The sequence below is a fragment of the Triturus cristatus genome, chromosome 11, assembly GCF_964204655.1.
Source record: "Triturus cristatus chromosome 11, aTriCri1.1, whole genome shotgun sequence".
In the NCBI taxonomy this organism is placed as follows: Eukaryota; Metazoa; Chordata; class Amphibia; order Caudata; family Salamandridae; genus Triturus; species Triturus cristatus.
The window spans coordinates 410,934,577-410,954,193 of record NC_140594.1 but is presented as its reverse complement, the minus strand read 5'-3'; the positions used below and the strand labels follow the sequence as shown (position 1 = coordinate 410,954,193).

At 44.6% G+C, this 19,617-nt stretch overlaps 1 protein-coding gene across 6 annotated transcripts in view; it reads left to right on the top strand.

Moving 5' to 3' along the window:
* Positions 1-19,617, top strand: part of OGDH (oxoglutarate dehydrogenase) — a 587,498-nt gene that overhangs the window by 289,086 nt on the left and 278,795 nt on the right. For all 6 annotated transcript variants that reach the window (XM_085636081.1, XM_085636083.1, XM_085636078.1 and 3 more), the window contains one exon: positions 12,263-12,442. In XM_085636081.1, the coding sequence (XP_085492207.1) occupies positions 12,263-12,442 (180 nt within the window). The remainder of the gene's footprint in view (positions 1-12,262; positions 12,443-19,617) is intronic.

Here is a 19,617-nt window from a genome sequence, read left to right as displayed (position 1 = left end):
GACACAAACGACGTCTGTAACTTGGGCGCCTCTCCGGAGCACAAACAGTGCGCTGAACTAAAAAGACTCTTTGATCGCTATGGGATCTATGGCTTCCACATAATATGGAGCATGCAGCTGAGGCAGAGTTTAGCCTAGACAGTGACTTGAACTATGAAGCCAGCGCTCCAACAAAAGGCTGAACGGTAATAGCCAGCCTACACTGCTCCGCCACCGAAGTATCTTCTTGAGAAGAACTAGCTCCGGTATAAACCAAATCACTGACTCTGATCACCGACTAGGGACTAAGGACCAAAACGACACCACGTACAATACTACTACGCCCATAAAAAGATTATACTTTTGCCACCACCAGTACCCTGACCTGGTGCGCCACAACCTTTGGGTTTAGGTAGACCCCGTGATCAAGCCTCTGAACCATGAAAGGACAAGAGCATTTTACGGCATCGAAGACCACATCGACTCCAACCAAGCTTTTGACACCAAGGCATCAATTGGACCAGTAAAAACACCGGCACTGATGAGCTCCAAGACGCTCACATCTGAGCCGAAAAAGCATTCATAATCGAGTGGCACGAAGTCTAAAACTTCAGAACAGAGTTGAGAAACACCACAGACTCTCTTCAGAACAGAAGAAAAGCCATGATGCCAGTACTTATAAAGCACAGAATGTTTTTAGAAGCACACCTGCACACAAAGAAGATTCAAACTACTAAACCCACTGAAGATCAAGGGGTATTATTTGAGAGACTACAACAGTTTATGCAAAAAAGAGAAAGTAGGCTACAAAAAAACCCAGAAGAGGGGCATCTTGCTAAGCCTCAACAGAAGATTATGATCCAGGAAGATGGAGGCACAAGCCCTATAGTTTTTAATGTACCTGATTCATCTCACACTTGTTAACCATTTCCACCAGGAGAAGAGGGAGAAGTACAGGATACTGATTCCCAGGGTACACACAATACTGATGACACACCTGACCCATGGGAGGGGTATAATTCGGTGCTACCAGATGATGACATAGACCCACCTGAGCCCACAAAATATTTTTCCCCTGATGACACTTCCTCCTATCACAGTGTCATACAAAGAGCTGCTGAATATCATAAGCTCCCCATGCATTAATTAGAGGAGGAAAGTGAGTCTCTGGTTGAAACACTATCGCACACAAAGAACTATCCAATATTTGCCTATGATTAGATCCATTCTAAACGTGGCTAAAGAGGTGTTCAAGGACTCAGTAAAAGCAAGTCCTAACACCACATATTGAAAAGAAATATAAAGCCTCACAAAACAACCCCATTTATATTCAAGGTCCTCCACCTGCAGATTCCCTGGTTGTCACGACTGGTAGGTAGAGAGCTGGTGCACAAAGCACTGGAGAAGCGTCTCCTCCAGATAAAAAAAGCAAAAGAATAGATGCTGCAGCAAAAAGAGTTGCAACAGGCCATGCACACCATTTGAGGACTGCAAACTCTGTGTGGGGAGGGGGGCGACTCGCACACTATTTTATTTGAGGTTTTATAGAGCGCAAACGTGACCCGTTAGGGTATCGGAGCGCTCTACAGGTTACGTACAGGTTAGGCATGGGCAAAATACAAGGAATGGGGGGGGGGGGGTAAGGGAATTGAACACAATAGGACAAAAGCCAGAGTTATATAACATTAATCAGTGCAGTACCAAAATCAGCAAGCGGCATGTCAGCGATAAACCGGGAAAACCAGCAATTGTATACTAGGGGATACAATGATAGCAAGAGGCAGAGAGAACCAGCAGGACGTTTGAAGAGTTGAGAATTGGTACACAGAGGGCCAAGCAGCACAGGAGATTATGCACAGAAACAAAAGCCATGATAAAAGGCGGTTTGCGCGACAAAGGAGAGTTACAGGATGAATTTGCTCATTAGGAAGGTTTTAGCTTCCTTTTTGAAGATTGACAGAGAAGGTATTCTTCTCATGGAGGATGGTAGCGAGTTCCAGATTCTTGGTGCAGCCCCAGAGAATGTTCGGTTATGTTTTTTCCTTGCGGAAGCGGGGTGGCTGGAGCACAAGGTCTCTGGCAGACCGGGAGTTACTGAATTTCCCAGATACCACAATTTTCTGGGCGAAGTATGCCGGAGAGTTCGTGTACAGGGCTTTGTGTGTGATGCAGGCCAGTTGAGCTGGATTCTGGCCTCAAGAGGAAGCCAGTTCAAGGCCTTCAGATGTGGTGAAATGTGGTCAGATTATTTTGAGCCACATAAGAGTCTAGCTGCTGCGTTGAGGCAAGTTTTTAGAGGGGCTGTTGAAGTCTTTGGCAGGCCAGATAGGGTGAAGGAGCCGTATTCAATTCTGGAGCTAACCAATGCCTGAACTGCGGTTTTTAGGTCGGCAGTTTCAAGGAAGGGTTTTAGTTTTCTCAAGTAGCTCAGATGGAACCTGGCTGTTTTGGCCATCAAGTTGATGTGTTCACGCATATTCAGGTTGCTGTCCAAGGTTATACCGAGAGATTTGACAGAATCCACTATGGTCGGTGTGCAGTTGAGTGCTGTGATCGAGTTAATCAATTCCAGGACGTCATTGGAGTTATTAGGGGGGGGGAGATGAGAAGGAACTCCGTTTTTTGGGCATTCAGTTTGAGCTGGTTAATGGCGAGCCATTGAACAGACAGTTTCAGGGTGTCATTCAGATGTATAATCTCATTGAGAGAAAAGATTTTGATGTATATCTGAGTATCATCGGCGTACATGTGGAAGGAGATGTTGGCTGTGTGAAGCATTTCAGCTAATGGTTCAAGGTAGAGATTGAAGAGGGTAGGGGACAGAATAGAGCCTTGGGGGACACCGATTGATATCAGGGAAGGAGCCGATAAGTTGCTGTTGACTAAGAATCTCTGGGTGCGGTTCTGGAGGAAGGAACCAAAGCATTTGATGACGGTACCTCCTAGACCCATCCTGTGTTCGAGGCGTTTGAGAAGTTTCTCATGGTTGACTGTGTCGAATGCCCGAGGAAAGATCCAGAAGAATCAGGAGACAGGTTTTGCCTTGGTCAAGGGCTTGGAGAGCATCATCATCTACAATGTGTAGAATAGTAGTTTCAGTGCCATTCCCAGGCCTGAACCCAGATTGGAAATAGTCAAGCAAATTGAATTTAACAATATGTTGGCTATAACAGAGCTACCTGAAATGAGATACAGGTGTTCATGCAACATCTTCCAGATGAATACCGAAAGAAGGGGCAAGATATAGTAAAGGAAGGGAAGATCATTTCAAATGCTACCATCAAATGTGCCTTAGATGGAGCCAACACTGCGGCTATGGGCATAAATCTCTCTATTATTCTAAGACGACATGCATGGTCATGCATTTCTGGCTTCAAACATGAGGTACAGCACCACATTTTAAATGTACCTTTTGATGGAGAACATCTTTTTGGGCCTATAGTAGATGACCAACTAGAAAAGATTAATTAAAACACTGATACTGCAAAGTTAATGGGTGCTTTCCAAATCACTACACAGAAACAGCCGTTTCGGAAGTACTAATTTAGAGGAGCAGCAAAAACCTCTACTAGAGAAGATACTTCCTACCAACAGCAGCAATATCATCAACCAGGGCGTGGGTATTATAGAGGAGGATACAAAAACAACAGAGGTAGAGGAAGAGATACACCAAACAAGGGCTCCTCCTCCCCCATATTTAAGTGACTTACTAATACTCCCCCCCCCCCTCCCCCCCCCCCTCCCCCCCCACCTCAAAACACCTGTCGAGGGAAGGCTTCAAAACTTCAATCTATCGTGGCAAAACATTACATCAGACCAGTGGGTCTGAGAGATTATCAAACAAGGATATTGGATTCAATTACTTCAACAACCACCAAATATTCCACCAAAAGGCAGGTATTAAATCTGTAACATCTACACCTGCTCAAAGACTAAGTAAAGACGAAGTAAAGGTATTACTTTAAAAAAAAAAAAGGCGATCAAGAGTACCATACAAATACCAAAACAAAGGGGTTTACTCTGTTTACTTTCTAATACCAAACAAAGACTGAACCCTAAGACCAGTTGTGACTATGGCAACTAAATCACTACATACTGTCGAAACGTTTTCACATGGTAACATTACAAGATGTAATACCACTACTGCAAAAGACGACTTCATGACCGCATTAGACCTGAAGGATGCTTACTTTCACATTCAAATCCATCCAGCACACAACGTTTCTAAGATTTGTGGCAAGTGGACATTATTATCAGTTCAAAGTACAACCCTTTGGAGTAACGGGTGTAAGAAAGTGGCTCTGTATATACTGTCCCCAAATAGGTACAGGGTGTATAGAGTCCACAGTCCCCAGAGGTTTGGCAGAGGCTAAAGTTAGCTATAACCTTACTCTCTAAAGTGCTAGCTTGGTCAAACAGTAAGGCAGTACCAGAGGACAGTGTAAAGCATTTGTTGTACATTCTGTCAGCAAATGGTCTCACACACTCAAGAAGTGAACTCTAGGCCAATTGTTTTGTATATAAAAATGTATAGTTTTATTTTAGAACCACAAGTAGGTATCAAAATACTTTCTCAGAATGAAATGCTCTAGTTGAGTACTTTCAATAAGCAATAGACTTTTAAATGCAATAGTCACAGTTGTTGCAATAGGCAACACAATTTTATTGAGCTCATTGGGAGTTTTTAAGTAAATGCAATTTCAATTACTTTGCGTATGATTTTTTTTTTGCTCAGGGTTGGATACTGGATTCAACCCTGGTGCATTTCCTGTAAACAGTTGAAAGAAATAGTTTTTGTTACACGGACGATTTTTAAGGAATATTTGTATGTTTCAAAAATCGACACTTTAAAGAATTTCTGACAAAAACCAGGCAATGTTATCCTATGGAGGAAAATCAAGTTATTGGTAAGTACAGTTGTAATTACTTTTCAGGGTCAGTGCTGGGCACCAATATCCAGCACTGGGATCTCCCCTGATAACCGGTGAGTAATTTCGTTTTCGTTGATCGGCTGATTTTTAGTGAATATTTTAAAGTTTCAAAACTCGACACTTAGAAGACTTTCCAAGTGAAACCAGTCAATGTTACCCTATGTAGGTTATCGGCTTTCAGGTAAGTACTCGACTGGCAGAGTTAAAGTTCTGGGCATAGACTCAGGGGTCTCCCAGGGTCAGGTAGGTACAGTCGTTACACCCTCAGCGGCACAGGGGCAGCCGGGTGCAGAGAGATTTAGGTCCAATGTTAGCCTATGGCAGGCAGGGGGCCTCTGGTTGGTGGTTGCTAGCAGGCAGGCCCCGCGGCTGTGGGAGCTGGGCTCCTGGTCACTTACACAGAGCAAGTGGGGAAATAAGATAGGATTTATTTATTTTATTTTTATTTTGAAGGTTTTATATAGCGCTGGCTAGACCCAAATGTATCAGAGCGCTTTACAAGATAAGGATAGTATAAGGCACATATGGTATAAAAGCATATGAAAGGTAGTGCAACAAAAATTTACAAAGTACAGACAACATGAGCATTATACAAAACCAGATAAATAAACAAGGGCAGGAGCTATACATTTAAGTAATTAGGTAAATGGTGAACAGGAGAACAGGGTATATAATTACTGAACAAATATAGTGTGATCGATAAGAAATCAGGAGTAGGACAGAGGTTAGGAACCCCAATAATAATTGATGAGGTGGGTTTTGAGGTCTTTTTTGAAACTAGAATAGGAGGGATTACAGCTCAGGTTTTTTGGGAGGGCATTCCAGATAATAGGGACATTGCCAGAGAAGGAGCGAGATTGTGTAGCTTCTTTTTATGCAGAGGTGGGATTAGGAGTATGGTGTTGGTGCTTCTCAGAGGTCGAGTGGAGCCCGCAGTGTAGAGTTTCTTTGAGAGGTAATGCAGAGTGTTTTGGTGGAGGACTTAGAGTAATGCAGGCGGTTTTGTAGGCAGATCTGCCTTCGATAGGGAGCCATTTAAGAGATTTGAGAGCCGGGGATATATGATCGAAGCATTTGCAGTACGTGAGGAACCTGGCAGCAAGGTTGAGCACAGCTTTGATTGGAGCTAGGTGCACCTTGGGGATTCCATTAAGGAACGCATTACCAAAATCAATACGTGACAGAACACGCGAGTGAACTACAAGTTTGAAATCATCGGTGGGTATGAATGGTTTAATTTTCTTGAGGTGACGGAGAGTTAAGAGGGCTCCTTTGGCAGAGTATTTGATGTGAACATTAAGGGTTAGGATGTTGTCGATAGTGATGCTAAGAGATTTGACGGAGTTGGACAGGGTGAGTGAGCAATTGAGTGCATTGAGGTCAGGGATCCATGATTGAACAGGTAGAGGGTTATTTTTGGGGGAGAAGAGAATGATTTCGGTTTTGTTAGGGTTGAGTTTGAGATTATTGGAATGGAACCAGGTTTGGATCTTGGTAAGGGTGTTGTTCAGGTGTAAGATGTCCGCATGAGTTTTAATCTTGTAATAGATTTGGGTGTCATCGGCGTAGAGGTGGTAATTTATGCCTGCTTGGTTAAGAATGAGGGTTAGGGGTTCCATAAAGAGGTGAGGGAGGGAGAGAGAATAGATCCTTGGGGGACTCCAAGGGAGACCGGAGTTGGGGTGGAGAGACAGTTTTGAATTTTGATTTGCGGAGTACGGTGTTGCAGATAAGAGATGATCCATTTGTAGGCGGTGCCATTAAGGCCGAAACGGGTCCTAAGCACATTAAGTAGGGCTGAATGGTTGACTGTATCGAATGCTGAGGAGAGATCAAGAAGGATAAGAAGGCGGGTCTCGCCATTGTCAAGTGATTGATGGATGTCATCTATGACATTGAGCATTGCCGTTTCGGTGCTGCAGCCTTTTCTGAAGCCAGATTGAAAGGGGTCGAGAAGGTTGAAATTTTCTATGTGTTTGTCTAGTTGTAGTAGGACACATTTTTCAAGTACCTTTGAGAGAAGGGGGGAGGTTAGTGATGGGGCGGAGATTAGGTGTTGCACTTCCAGGGGCACACAGGCAGCTGGCTGCAGGGTGCTTTTGAGCCGTCGGGCGCTCAATGTATTTCAATGGAGAAGCTGCAAGATGAACAAAGGCTGCAAGCTCTGGGACGGAGATTCTTCAGGTGCGACCACCACTTCGAGAGATAAGTTGGGAACCTGTAGTTTAAGTAGGCACCCAGGAGCTGGGCACAGGGGGCCGCAGGGCGCCGGGTACAGGGGTGTCTTTTTGTGTCTGGAAATCTTACCCTCTGCTGGTCGCGGTTGGAGGGGTCCCTGGTTCTGAGGCTGCAGGCGTAATCAGTAGCTTCGAGGAGGGTCCTTGGGTGCTGGATTCTGGGTCATTGTCGCCGGGGGGACGTCCTCGTGGTCTTTGTCCACTCAGGCACAGGCCGGGCTCGGCGGGTGCAGTGTGTGCAGGATTCGCGGTTCCTGGCTGGCACCAGGGGTTGTTGCTTGTTTTGAGCAGAACCACTGGTCGTGGAAGTCCCAGTCTTTTAGATGAGCAAGGCAGTCAGGCCCTCCGGGGTTTTCGAGGTTGCTGACCACTGGAGACGCCGGGGTTTAGCAGGAGCAGGTTCGAGGGTCGACAGGCCTGTAGAGATGGGGCCAAGTCAGTTGGTGTCGTCCTCTTGTTAGCAGCTGTATGGCAGGTCTTCTTTATTCTTGTTCTTCTTGTTTTAAAATCGAGATCTGAGGAAGGAAGGGTCAGGGTGCCCCTAAATACTAAATTTAGGGGCGTTACAGGTAGGTAGAGGTCAGGGACCAATGGGTCCCTTCTCTGGGGTGGGTACACCCCGTAGCCTGCAACTCTCCGGTGGGAGGGGGGGGGGGGCAGGTGTCTAGTCCTGATTGGTTAGGGCTCCCCATCCTCAAGAAGGCGAGAGACCGGAGTTGTGCTTCACCTCTCCTCCCCCATCTGAGGGGTGGGTTTGGCAGAGGCTGGCACACCCCCTTTCCTCACTTAGGTTTTCTCGCCGATCTTCCCGCCAGAGTGGGGGTCAGAACCGGTGGGGGCCAGTTGCTGAGTACAGCAAGTGGCCTGGAGAAGCTCACAAAGGTGGCATGCCTTTGAAGCCTCCCCTGCCCATCCTCGGGGAGGAGACCTAGCCCAGGATGTGCATTGTTGCAGACCCACGAGAGCGGATGGCTCTCTACCCAGGGGTCCAGCAACATGTCTGCTGGGTGGCAGCCTAGGCAGCCTCTCGGGCAGGACACTGGTTGTTAGTTAGGTTCAGGGGGCATCTCTAAGATGCCCTCTGTCGTGCATCTTACATTAAATCCCACACTGGCATCAGTGTGGGTTTAATGTGCTGATAAGTTTGATACCAAACTTCTCAGTCTTCAGTGGAGCCATCATGGTGCTGTGGAGTTCGTGATGATGACCTACCAGCACCATATACTCTTAATGGCAGCACTGCACTTACAGTGCCCGGGAATGGACCTGGGTATTGTAGGGGTACATGGCTCATACACCTGTACCCACACCACTGGCATAGTGCACCCAGCTAGAGGGGTGCCAGGGCAGTGTGTTTGTGGGCATGGCACACAGGGATGTGTGCCATGTCGACTCTGTTTTGTTCTGCACCACGACACTCAGCCTGCAAAGGTAGTGTGTGTGTGTTTCAGGGTACAGGGCCTCTAAGGGTGACACAATAAGTGCTGCAGCCCTTAGGGGCCTTCTCTGGTCACGGTGCCCTGGGTACCTATGGTACCATTTACCAGGGGCTGACATGTGGCCAGAGAGCCAATTGGGTTTAGGCTTCAGTGCAGTTTTACACATTCATATGTTTCCTTATCTCGACGATTGGCTGATTTAGTGTCCAGACAAACACAATTGTGTAGCAGACACTCAAAAGACAAAATATTATACTGCATCAATTGGGCTTCTCAATCAATGTGACAAAATCACATCTCTAACTATCCAAAATTGAACCTTATCTGGTGTCAAGTCTCCATACCATTTCCGTGACTGCATACCCCAATCCCCAAAGGGTTCTCAATCTCCAGAACCAACTGGATCTTTTTCAGCCACATCATCACCTACCAGTGAAAACAATCATGAGACTTTTAGGAAGGATTGCTTCTTGTATAGCAATAGTACCTCATTCTCACCTAAACATGAGACCTCTCCAGGAACTGGTAAAATCACAATGGTCACAAGGACGAAGTCTGGAAGATTTAGTGTTGGTTTCACCAAAGGTTCATCAGGCTCTATCATGGTGGAACAATCACATTTTAGCAGGGAGAGCCTTCAAGGATCCAATCCCGCAAATAACAATCACAACAGACGCATCACTTCTGGGATGGGGAGCCCATATAAAGGACATTGTGGTTCAGGGACACTGGACCCCACAACAACAGTTACTACACATCAAAATGTTGGAGCTATTCGCCATTGTTATGGCTCTCAAAGCATTTCTTACAAACATAACAGAAAAGACAGTCTTTCTACGCACAGACAACATGACTGCCATTTATTACATATAGAAACAAGGGGGACCCAACCCATGCAATTGTCCCAGTCTGCACAAAAGATATGGAAATGTGCCAACAGCCACAAGATCCACCTCCTAACACAATACATAGCAGGAGAGGAGAACACCATGGCGGATCTCCTCAGCAGAACACACCAGCATGTACACGAATGGGATTTACACCATACATTACTAGAAACATGCCTCCAAAGGTGGGGAACGCCCACAATAGACCTGCTTGCAACAAACGAAAACGCGAAATGGCAAAGCTTTGCATCCAGACATCCACACCCACAATCCAAGGGCGATGCTGTATGGATGAATTGGTCAGGGCTATTTGCGTACGTTTTTTCTCCTCTCACTGCTACCTTATGTAGTCCGGAAACTCTGACTTCAATAACTCCGTTTAATTGCACCAACTTGGGCTCGCGACCAAGGTATACAACACTATGGGCCATATGTACGTAGCCTAATACCGGTCGGTAACGGCCGATTTTCGGTAATTATACCGTTACCGACCGGTAATTTACCGAATCGGTAAAATTACCGAATCGGTAAATACCGAATACAGAAATGAGATGTAGGGGGAGTGTGTGGTGGGTGTGGGGATTCGTTATTTACCACCAACTGTAAGTTGGTGGTAAATGACTCAGTAAATGCATTTTTTAGCCCTTAGATGTGTGCAATGTGGCAGACACACATGCCCTCAGGGCATGTATGTGTGCCACATGTGCACACATGCAGAAATCAGGGGTGCAACAGGGTGTCAATGTGACACCCTGCCACCCTTGATTGAGCTCCCCCCATTACCGATTCGGTATTTACCGATTCAGTAATGGTAACTGGCTTCCCATTGATTCCTATGGGCCTCCTGGCCCATAGGAATCAATGAGATACAGGTTGCCATTACCGAATCGGTAAATACCGAATCGGTAACATTTGGTATTTATGAAGTGGTAAATGTAATTTACCTACATAAGGCCCCAAATGAGCTCTACCTACAACATCACAAGAAGCTACCAAATTATCCAAATCTATTAATACACAGCACTGGCAGGGTGAGACATCCCAACTCTCAACAGCTCAAGCTTGCAATCTGGCACCCGAGGTCTTGGAATTTGGATACCTCAATCTACTTAAAGAATGAATGACCATCTTGAAAGAAGGAAGAAGACCTACAACAAGAGCATGCTGTGCAGCTAAATGGAAGCGTTATGTAATTTTTTTTGCTACACAACACATTAACCCTTCTCCAACAGAACAGCAACTAATGTTATTTTTGTTATATTTACAAAAGTCACAATTAGCGTACACCTCAATAAGACTACATTTAGCAGCTATTGTGGCATATTTACAAAACAGAAAACTCCAATCACTTTTTCGTATTCCTGTAATCAAAGCCTTCATGGAGGGATTAAAAAGGGTCATCCACCATCGGTATCCGCGTGGAATTTAAAACATTGTACTAGCACGGTGTATGGGACCACTGTTTGAGCCACTACACAATTGTCAGATACAATTTTTAACTTGGAAAGTAGCTTTCCTGGTAGCAACAATATCATTAGCAAAGTTCAGTATAATACATGCTCTCACCATTGAATAGCCTTATTTCCAAGTCTTCACAGACGGAGTGCGTTTACGTACTAACCCAAATTTTTTGCCCAAGGTTATTTCACCATTTAATTTAAATCAAATCTGGAAACTGCCAGTTATCTTACCAAAACCACAAACTGTTGCAGAACGGTAGTTAAACACCTTCGATGTTAAAAGGTCACTTACGTACTATGTGGAACGTACTAAAACCTTCAGGAAAACCAACCAACTCTTTGTCTCCTTTACTAATCAAAGGATATGCTATATCTAAAGCTGGTATAGCAAGATGGACTGTTAAATGCATTCAAATATGTTATGCAAAAGCAAAAAGAACATTCCCACATGCACCAAGAGCTCATTCAACAAGGACAAATGGAGCAACCGTGGCTTTTTTAGGAAGTATCCCCCTCCATGATATTTGCAAAGTTGCAACATGGATAAACCCACACACTGTTATAAAACATTGTGTGGATGTTCAATCAAGACAACAAGCTCTAGTTGGACAAACGGTCATTCAAACATTATTTCAAACAACTGCACCATCTCGTGTCTAAAGCTGCAGCGTGGAGGGATACTGCTTTACAGTCTATCCATAGCATGTGTATCTGCAGCCAATGCATACTATAAATGGATTCTGTTACTTACCCTGTAAGCATCTATTTGTGGCGTGTAGTGCTGCAGATTCACAAGCATCATCCCGCCTCCCCAGCGGGTAGTAAATGGTGAAATAATACCTACAAAGCAGCATGTCTAACAAAATAACGCTTGCAAAGCAGACTGTCCTCACTCCCCTCATGGCAAAAGCAAAACTCTCTGAGGAACAAAGACTTCGACAAGCACAATGCCTCGAGGGGGAGGAGAATCGACAAGCAACGCTTATACTGCTTTCTCGAGAAAAACAACTTGCAAGGTCCGAGCCCAACACTAGATGGCATGAGTATGAATAGCTTATGACTCTTTAGCACTACACGCTACGAATAGATGCTTACAGGGGAAGTAAAATAATCCTCACAGCATGTTGATTGATAATTTACCAAACTGTAAAATCGTTCTTAAAGGTAAACATTTTTTTTAAATGTAGCATTCGCATTGAAAAATATCTTTATTGGTCTCCTACACATCTGTCATCCAGAAAACAGTCTAATAAAATGTGTACTCGGTGTATTTGTGTACTTTATTTACTGTATTTTACAGCTGTATCTTTTACCGCTTTTATTTTCCAGATTGGATTCACTACAGACCCTCGCATGGCACGCTCCTCTCCCTACCCAACTGATGTTGCCCGCGTAGTGAATGCACCTATTTTTCATGTCAACGCAGATGATCCGGAAGCAGTGGTTTATGTGTGCAATGTGGCTGCAGAATGGAGAAATACCTTTCACAAGGATGTAGTTGTTGATCTGGTATGCTGCTGCAGGCTATTTCGGCACCATCTGCTATTCTGTAATTGTATTTGGGCTTAAAGAAGAGTGCTCAAATCCCACATACTATACTTGTAGATCAGGTGTTTCCAAACTTTTCTGTAATAGGAGCTACTTATGTTAAATGAAAATCATACAGAGCTACTAATATTAAGTGAGTTAATAGTGATCATGTCAGACTAGATTACATAAATGGACACTCCATGCAAGATTACCCACAGTATCACTTAAGTATCTCACGCAGAGTTGCTGTCAGTAATGTAAAAAAAAAAAGGCTTTATCAACTTGCATTCCCTCTACATGGGTAATACATGACCGCCATAACTGCAATTCTCTGGCACCTAGGTTTTAACATTAGTAATTTATCACTCAAATATCAGCTTATTAACTATATTTTGGCAATCCCAACGATTTGTCTCTAAACATCAGTTTTAAGTTCTGAAAGTACACACAATTTCATCCCAAATACACACCTTTTAATTTTGGTACACATATATTGGGTCAGCTAAGCAAATGTTTCTAATTTAGTAGGCTTGACTGAGCACAGGAGAGCTACTTACTAGTAGCTGGAGAGCTACTTGTTGGAGATGCTGGCTTTAGATGTTAGTTCAATATCACTTATGTATTGTTTACTTTCCACTTGCTGTCTTACTACGGGTTGATCTATTTTGGTTGTGGGCCCGTTGCTATGCCTGATCCTACACTTTTCATCCTTAAATAGGCTTCAGCTATTTTAGTTTATTTTTATTACCATGATTGTGCTGACATTGGCTCCTTCTAAGGCATTTTTACACTTTACATAAAGATGACAGGCGTATGTTGTTACAGAAGAGAAAGATGTATATTATGGTGTACAATATGATTAATGTATGGCTATGCTGCATTTTTTCAGAACATGAGCGTATGTTTTGGTTTTTCGGGTAAACTTAGGAGTGTAATCTATGGATGCAGTGCACAATTACGAAGTGTGTAGAGTTGTTTCAGTGTAAGCTGAAATAGGTTTGTAGTTGGTTGAGTGCGCCATTTGATTTAGAAGGTCATGGATTGAATGTGCTTGCTCTGCATAGGAGATAAGTGCACAGGCTCAGACTTAGTATAGTGACTTGTCATAAGCCTAAGTTAATGCAGATTCAGAAAAGATCATGTAAAGCATGCTGCAACTTTCTTGTGCTTGAAACCTCATCTACCTGCTTGTCCTCTGTATTTTCTTCTTCACAGTTCCCTTTTTATGTTTGCAGGTAATGTTTGATCTTTTTTCTGAAAGTTTTCTTTTTGAGCAAAATGTAAATATTTGACTTACTTTAACAGTTAAAATCTTGGCTCTTCCTCAATGTGTGGGCATTCCTTCCCACTAGTGAACGGAGTGGAAATGATAAATCAAGTACTAGCTGAGGGAGTCCAGTACTTGTGCCCCTCTGTTTGCCAAAGCTAGATGCCAGAGTCAACCAGACGATCTGTCCCTTTCTAATGTTTGTGTTCTTTCAGTCCTTAAGGACCACCCTATCTCCATTAATGGCCAGATTTTGCAGGCTTCTGAGCCCAGAATCCACAGTTAGACCAATTCTGACAGGTCAAGGTGTCTTTGTATTGGCTTTATGTTGAGGCCCGGCTCTGCTTCTTTGATTCTGGGAGTGCACCCCTGCATAGGGGTTAGGTGAATTTCTCACAGGCAACAGAAACCTACATTAAACAAAATTAATGGGTGAAAACCTCCATCAACCAGGTAAAGCGGTTTTCATGGATGGTAAAGAAAATTGTGTAGAAGCCTGCTTGTATGTTAGATAGGCAGATCACTAGCTCAGAAAAACTAAAACTACCTTTTAATGCAGCACACACTCAATCAAAACAAAAAATACACTTCACCTCTCCAGCCATGAACAGCAAACACAAATCTGTTTTAGATCCATGTACTTAACATGATGAAGGTAAAGGACCACAGTTATTGTCCTGATCCTGCATTGGAATTTTTTTTAGTCACAAGCTTCAGTTCATTTCCTGTCATTGAGAAGGAAGATCCACAGTAATCTTTAAACAGAGGTATTCTGGACAAAAACCTTGACTGACCAGACACACAGCCACTTTAGTAACTAAAATAACCAAATCTGGAGAATTGCCAATGGCTTCCGTAGTCACCAAAAGGGCAGTATTCTTCAAGGTCACAGCACCCGTATGGCATGTGGAACCCTTAAAAGAGTTTACTAGTTACCCGAGGTTGTAGTAGGCTCCCTCCAAGAGGCTAAATGCATTGATCTCCACTGGTGATGTGCAAAGCGTGCTTACTTTATGAAAGTGGCTAATGCCTTCTCTACACAATGTGCGTGAGACTGATTTTGATATCTTGTCTGAGGCATGTGCTCTGTTGGTAGACAGCCTCTTACATACTCCACCTAAAGTCCATTCACTGTCTCATAACTCTTGTCATTTGGCCTTCATGTATGAGACATACATGAAAAATAAATGTGTGTGGCATGTGTGGCTGTAGATGCACATGTAAGATATTAAAGGGTAACCAGTTCCTCTTATATGGCATAAACGTGAAAGATATCACTGCATGCCTGGAAATCTGTCGCTGGGAGATCTGAATTTCAGATCATAATGCCCTCACACACCTTTTTAGGGGTGTCATGCTTCATCATAGGGCGCTCCTCGTCGGACTGGCGCTGCAATGTCCAACGGGCCTGGTGGCTACTTTGGCGGAGTTCTTTTGATCTGTAAAACGCCGTATGTGTAGAGTGTATATGGGCAATCAGTGCTGTGTGTGTAATAACGTGAGTGAGTGATTTTAAAAAAGGCTCCAGGTCTGTAGAAATTCTTTATTCAGTATTAGAACTGGGTCTCAGTAAAAACAGTGGTGCCACCTGCAGGGCTTTAGGTACCTAGGTGGCAAGTGGTGTATATCAGGTTGACATGTTTTGTGTCATAGATGCTCCAAAGTCGAGCGACACTTCTTCAGGACCTATGGTGTGTAGTGACGAATCCCCGTAGAATACGTCAAACAAAATGGGCCTCCAGAATCCGAGGACGTAATAGTCAGAGGGGAATCCCGGATAGGGACATCACCCAGCCTTTCACCTAAGTCAAATGGGAGACATAAGGGATGGGAGGGGAGGACAAAGAGAAGCGACATGAGGGAATATACTTCAGAGAAGGCGAGTACTTCAAAAAGGAGTATGTCAGCATTAAATATCTGAGATCCATTGTTAATGGTTGTGGTGAAATAAATAAAGAGGGCCCCATCACAAACAGGAAAAGTCCTGGACGGGGATATACTAAAGGTTAAAAACCTAGAATGAAGTTAAAAACTGGTAGTAGGTGAATCGTACGCATAAGCTAGCACCATAAATAAGCCCAATCTAAAGTGGTAATCCATGCTGGAATGTGCAACAACACATTAAGTACACTAAAGGTGATGTGCTGGTCTTACCTTAATTCGGCAGCGGGTTATGCAACATGGAGGAAGGGGAGTCAGCCCAATATATTAAAAGGTAGCCAACTACAATAATAAAAGAGGCAAAAAAACATACATTAGTATATAATATTTAATATTAGCCCCCTTCAAGTGGAGGTGGTGAGAGTGCTAAATGTCGAATCCGTTCCCATTGTGGAACATGTAATCAATCCTGCTATGGAAAGGGTGTCCTTGACTAGGGTTAGGCGTGCGCTGAATGATGAGCTTGGTCCCATATTAAAATACGTAATCACACGTGTCATATAACAAAGGTCGGTAATTATAGTTATAAGGACCCGTAATAGAGCTTGTAATGTCACAAGATATAGGAAGACTATCCATCATAGAGATTCTTAGATCGTGTTTAACGTGTTGGTGGACGCCCCATATAGCGTTGCGAAGCCTACCATAGCAATCAAAATAAAACTTAAGGGTGTGGATTAAGATGAGGATCGTGCGGAGAACGGAATGTAGATGCACATGCTGAGCATACTCCTGCCATCTAGTGTTGGGCTCAGACATTGCAAGTTTTTCTTTGAAGAAGTCTTTCGAGTTACGAGATCTCAGTGACTTCTCCTCTTTGCATGCAATTTGTAAGGGGGTCCCTTAAGGTGGCAGCCCTTAAGGACCCTCAGTACCCATGTCCTAGGGACCAGGGGTACCATTTGCTAGTGACTTACAATTGTGCTAAAGTGTGTGCCAGTTGTAGTTCAATTAGACCGTGTTACCTTGCTTGTAGTGAAAGAGCACAAGCACTGGGGCCTGTTTAACAAGGATGAACCAGTGCACATCATTCGAAAAATATCTGTACCAGTGGCAAAAAGTGGGTGTGACTATGGCAAAAAGGGGCACTTACCTACAGTCTTGTCTTGGGAGATGACCACAGCACACAAAATGGGGGAGGGATGTTTTCCCAGGTCTGGAAAACCTACATTGAGATAAATGAGTGTAATAGAAACCTTCCAACCCATTAGGTACAGTGGGTCCAAGTAGGGGCGGGTGTAACTCATGTGATTATGTGAAATTACAGCAAATTTCTGTAAGATTACGCGAGGAACGTAACCATGCATTTTGTGTAATTTTGGAGCACAAAATGCACAATTACGTCTAAAATGGACCCGAGGATGCATTATGCTCTAAGAAAATAGCACTAAATGAGACCGAATACAACCAGCAGCAGTCACTTACGTTCCTGTGCGCTTGCTGTAGGCATTTTTTATTTAAATTACACTAAATTATGTAATCGCTTCGTTTTAGGTAATTTTGCGTCTCAAATACCAAAATTACTCCATCAAAACCCTGTACAGAGTGCCATGAGGCAAGCAGAGGTTACTGGGCTCAACTGTGGTGGTTGAGGCCTTTTTCTCCTGATGCCCTGGGGCTAAACCTACTATGGATCCTGAGCAAGAGGGCCAAGTAGTACTAGAGCACTGGACTCTCAGTAATAACGTTGGTTGAGTAGTCCTAGGGTTCTCTGGGTGGTGGGGGCAGGGGGGATTGAATACAGGGAGTAAACACAGACTCGCAACTCAAAATACGCGATCTTCCCTAGTAGCGCCCCCCCTCTACAACCGCTGGAGCTCTAGCACTTGTCTCCTGAAAGTTCTCTGCACATGGCCCAGTGGGCTGCACTTAGCAGTCTTCAACTGCCTCACATGCGGTTGTGCAGCCACAGTGTCTGGAGGTTCTTCGTGGCTTCTCCAAGCTGAGTAAGTTCTTTGGTCCTTTCCTTGGTGAGTGTTTGTTGTGGGGGTGAGAGTAGTGCGGTGGTTTCAAAGCTGGTCCTCAGTCACGGTGCAAGTCTGTAGCCTTCCCCTACGTAGTCTCATCTTCTGACGATCGTGACCATGTCAAACTTTTTGCTTGGTCCCGGTGGCCATCTCTGCCTTATGGGGGTCACAGTCCCTCCACTGCACATGGGCTCTGACCTGATTGGCACTGCTGACTTTCTCATGGTGGCCCCTCCATGGATTGTGGTCACTGACTGACAATTACACAAGGGTAACCTCTCTCTCGGTATGCCTGTCTATTTACAGCGGCCCCTCCTGGTATATGGGATCTCTGGTTATGGGCACAACGATGATCACAGCTCACTTCACGGTGGCCCTCCTCTAGCATATGAGTCACTGACTTTCCCTGCACACGGGCAATGACCATCGATTCAGCAGTTATCTCCTCACACCTCGCAAAGGGAATCCACTCAACAGGATTCCCCACTGGACCTCGGTCCCACCAACACGCTCCTCTTCCTCACAGGGCACCCTGGCAAGCAGGTAGGCACTGGTGCTCCAGGGCATTTAGTCTTGGATTCCTTGAGGGATGGGATGTCACCCAGCTGGGAAACTAGCAGGCCTTGGCCCTCGTCCTGGTCACAGTCAGAAGTCTTGCAAAGCTTCTCTGCCTTGCACAGCCTGACTTGCTGCTTGGCAGTTGACCATCTTGGGGGTCTCAAGCTCTCCTTCTTACAGTCCATTTCCAGACACCAAATGTGATTGAGTCTAAGTCTGAGTTTTTATGCTGTGTGTGCTCCTTTTGAAGTGCCCACTCCTCTACCCTTGCTTCCTCTAGAAAGCAGTCTGTCACAGCAGGAGCGTCTCCAAAGGTGACATTCCCACAACAAAAGCCATGGGAGTGACTAGGAGTTCACACCTGGGTGCCAGCCACAGTGATATGTGCAGCAAAAGCTTAGCACTGGGCCTCAGCCCTACTTATTTATTTTCTTATCAGCCCAAACTCCTTCCTGAGATGAGACCAGGACCTTTCATTGTGACCTCTCTCTAAATCAAAGAGCATCCTTAGAAGTGTGCTGGGAAGCCTTTCTCTCTTTCTAGTGTGTCACGCTGAACTTACAAGATTGCAGCAATGCACAAATCTAACTGGATGGGTTGAGTCCTCTACCTCCTCAAGTCATGTTTCACCATGCAGCCCTGGGTCTTCCAAAATGGAATCCACAGTCTGGCATGTATTGTACCATTCACAGCACACATACATCCAGCAAATGCACACAACGTAAACACACTTCACAGTACTGCCTTATTCCTGTATTCTACCATTTACAGGTGCCTAGCACATGTTCACTACACAAGCGTGGCACAGCACTACTCACCAACCTGATATAGGCCAAGGGTGAGTTAAGCACACACCACCTGACCTTTAAATGAGTGACACAAGTACAAAGGGCCTGTTCATTCCTACTGATCATAACATATGTTGCCACCACTGCGCTCGGGCTTCTTAACTCCTGGTGAAGTCAGTAGCCTTTCACCACTATGAGGGTAGCGCTTTGGGCGCTCCTCCCAGTCCAATAAGAGTGCAATCTTTGAGACAGGCGCACATGCATGATCCGTGTTTGCCTACGACAGCACAAATCAGAATTGGGGGTCGAGACATCAGTACAGTTGGGGCATGGGGGCAAGTCTGTTACCATTCGAAGGTCTTTTTTGTCTCAACAGACTCCAATTACTCTGGCGTAATCAAATTTTGCCCAGACCTAGTTAAAATGAAGGAGACCAGAATGGAGTATGTACCGGTAGAGATGTCAAAAGATGTACATCACCAGCTCACCACTAAGGAAGCCACCATTATGTGCAGCATATACATAGTTGTGTTCCAAATGGACTCCACCAATCACTAGTCCACCTGTGCAACGTAGGCCACACATAAAATATCCAATATCTTTTATCCTCGTTTCAGACATGAGGAAGTTGGA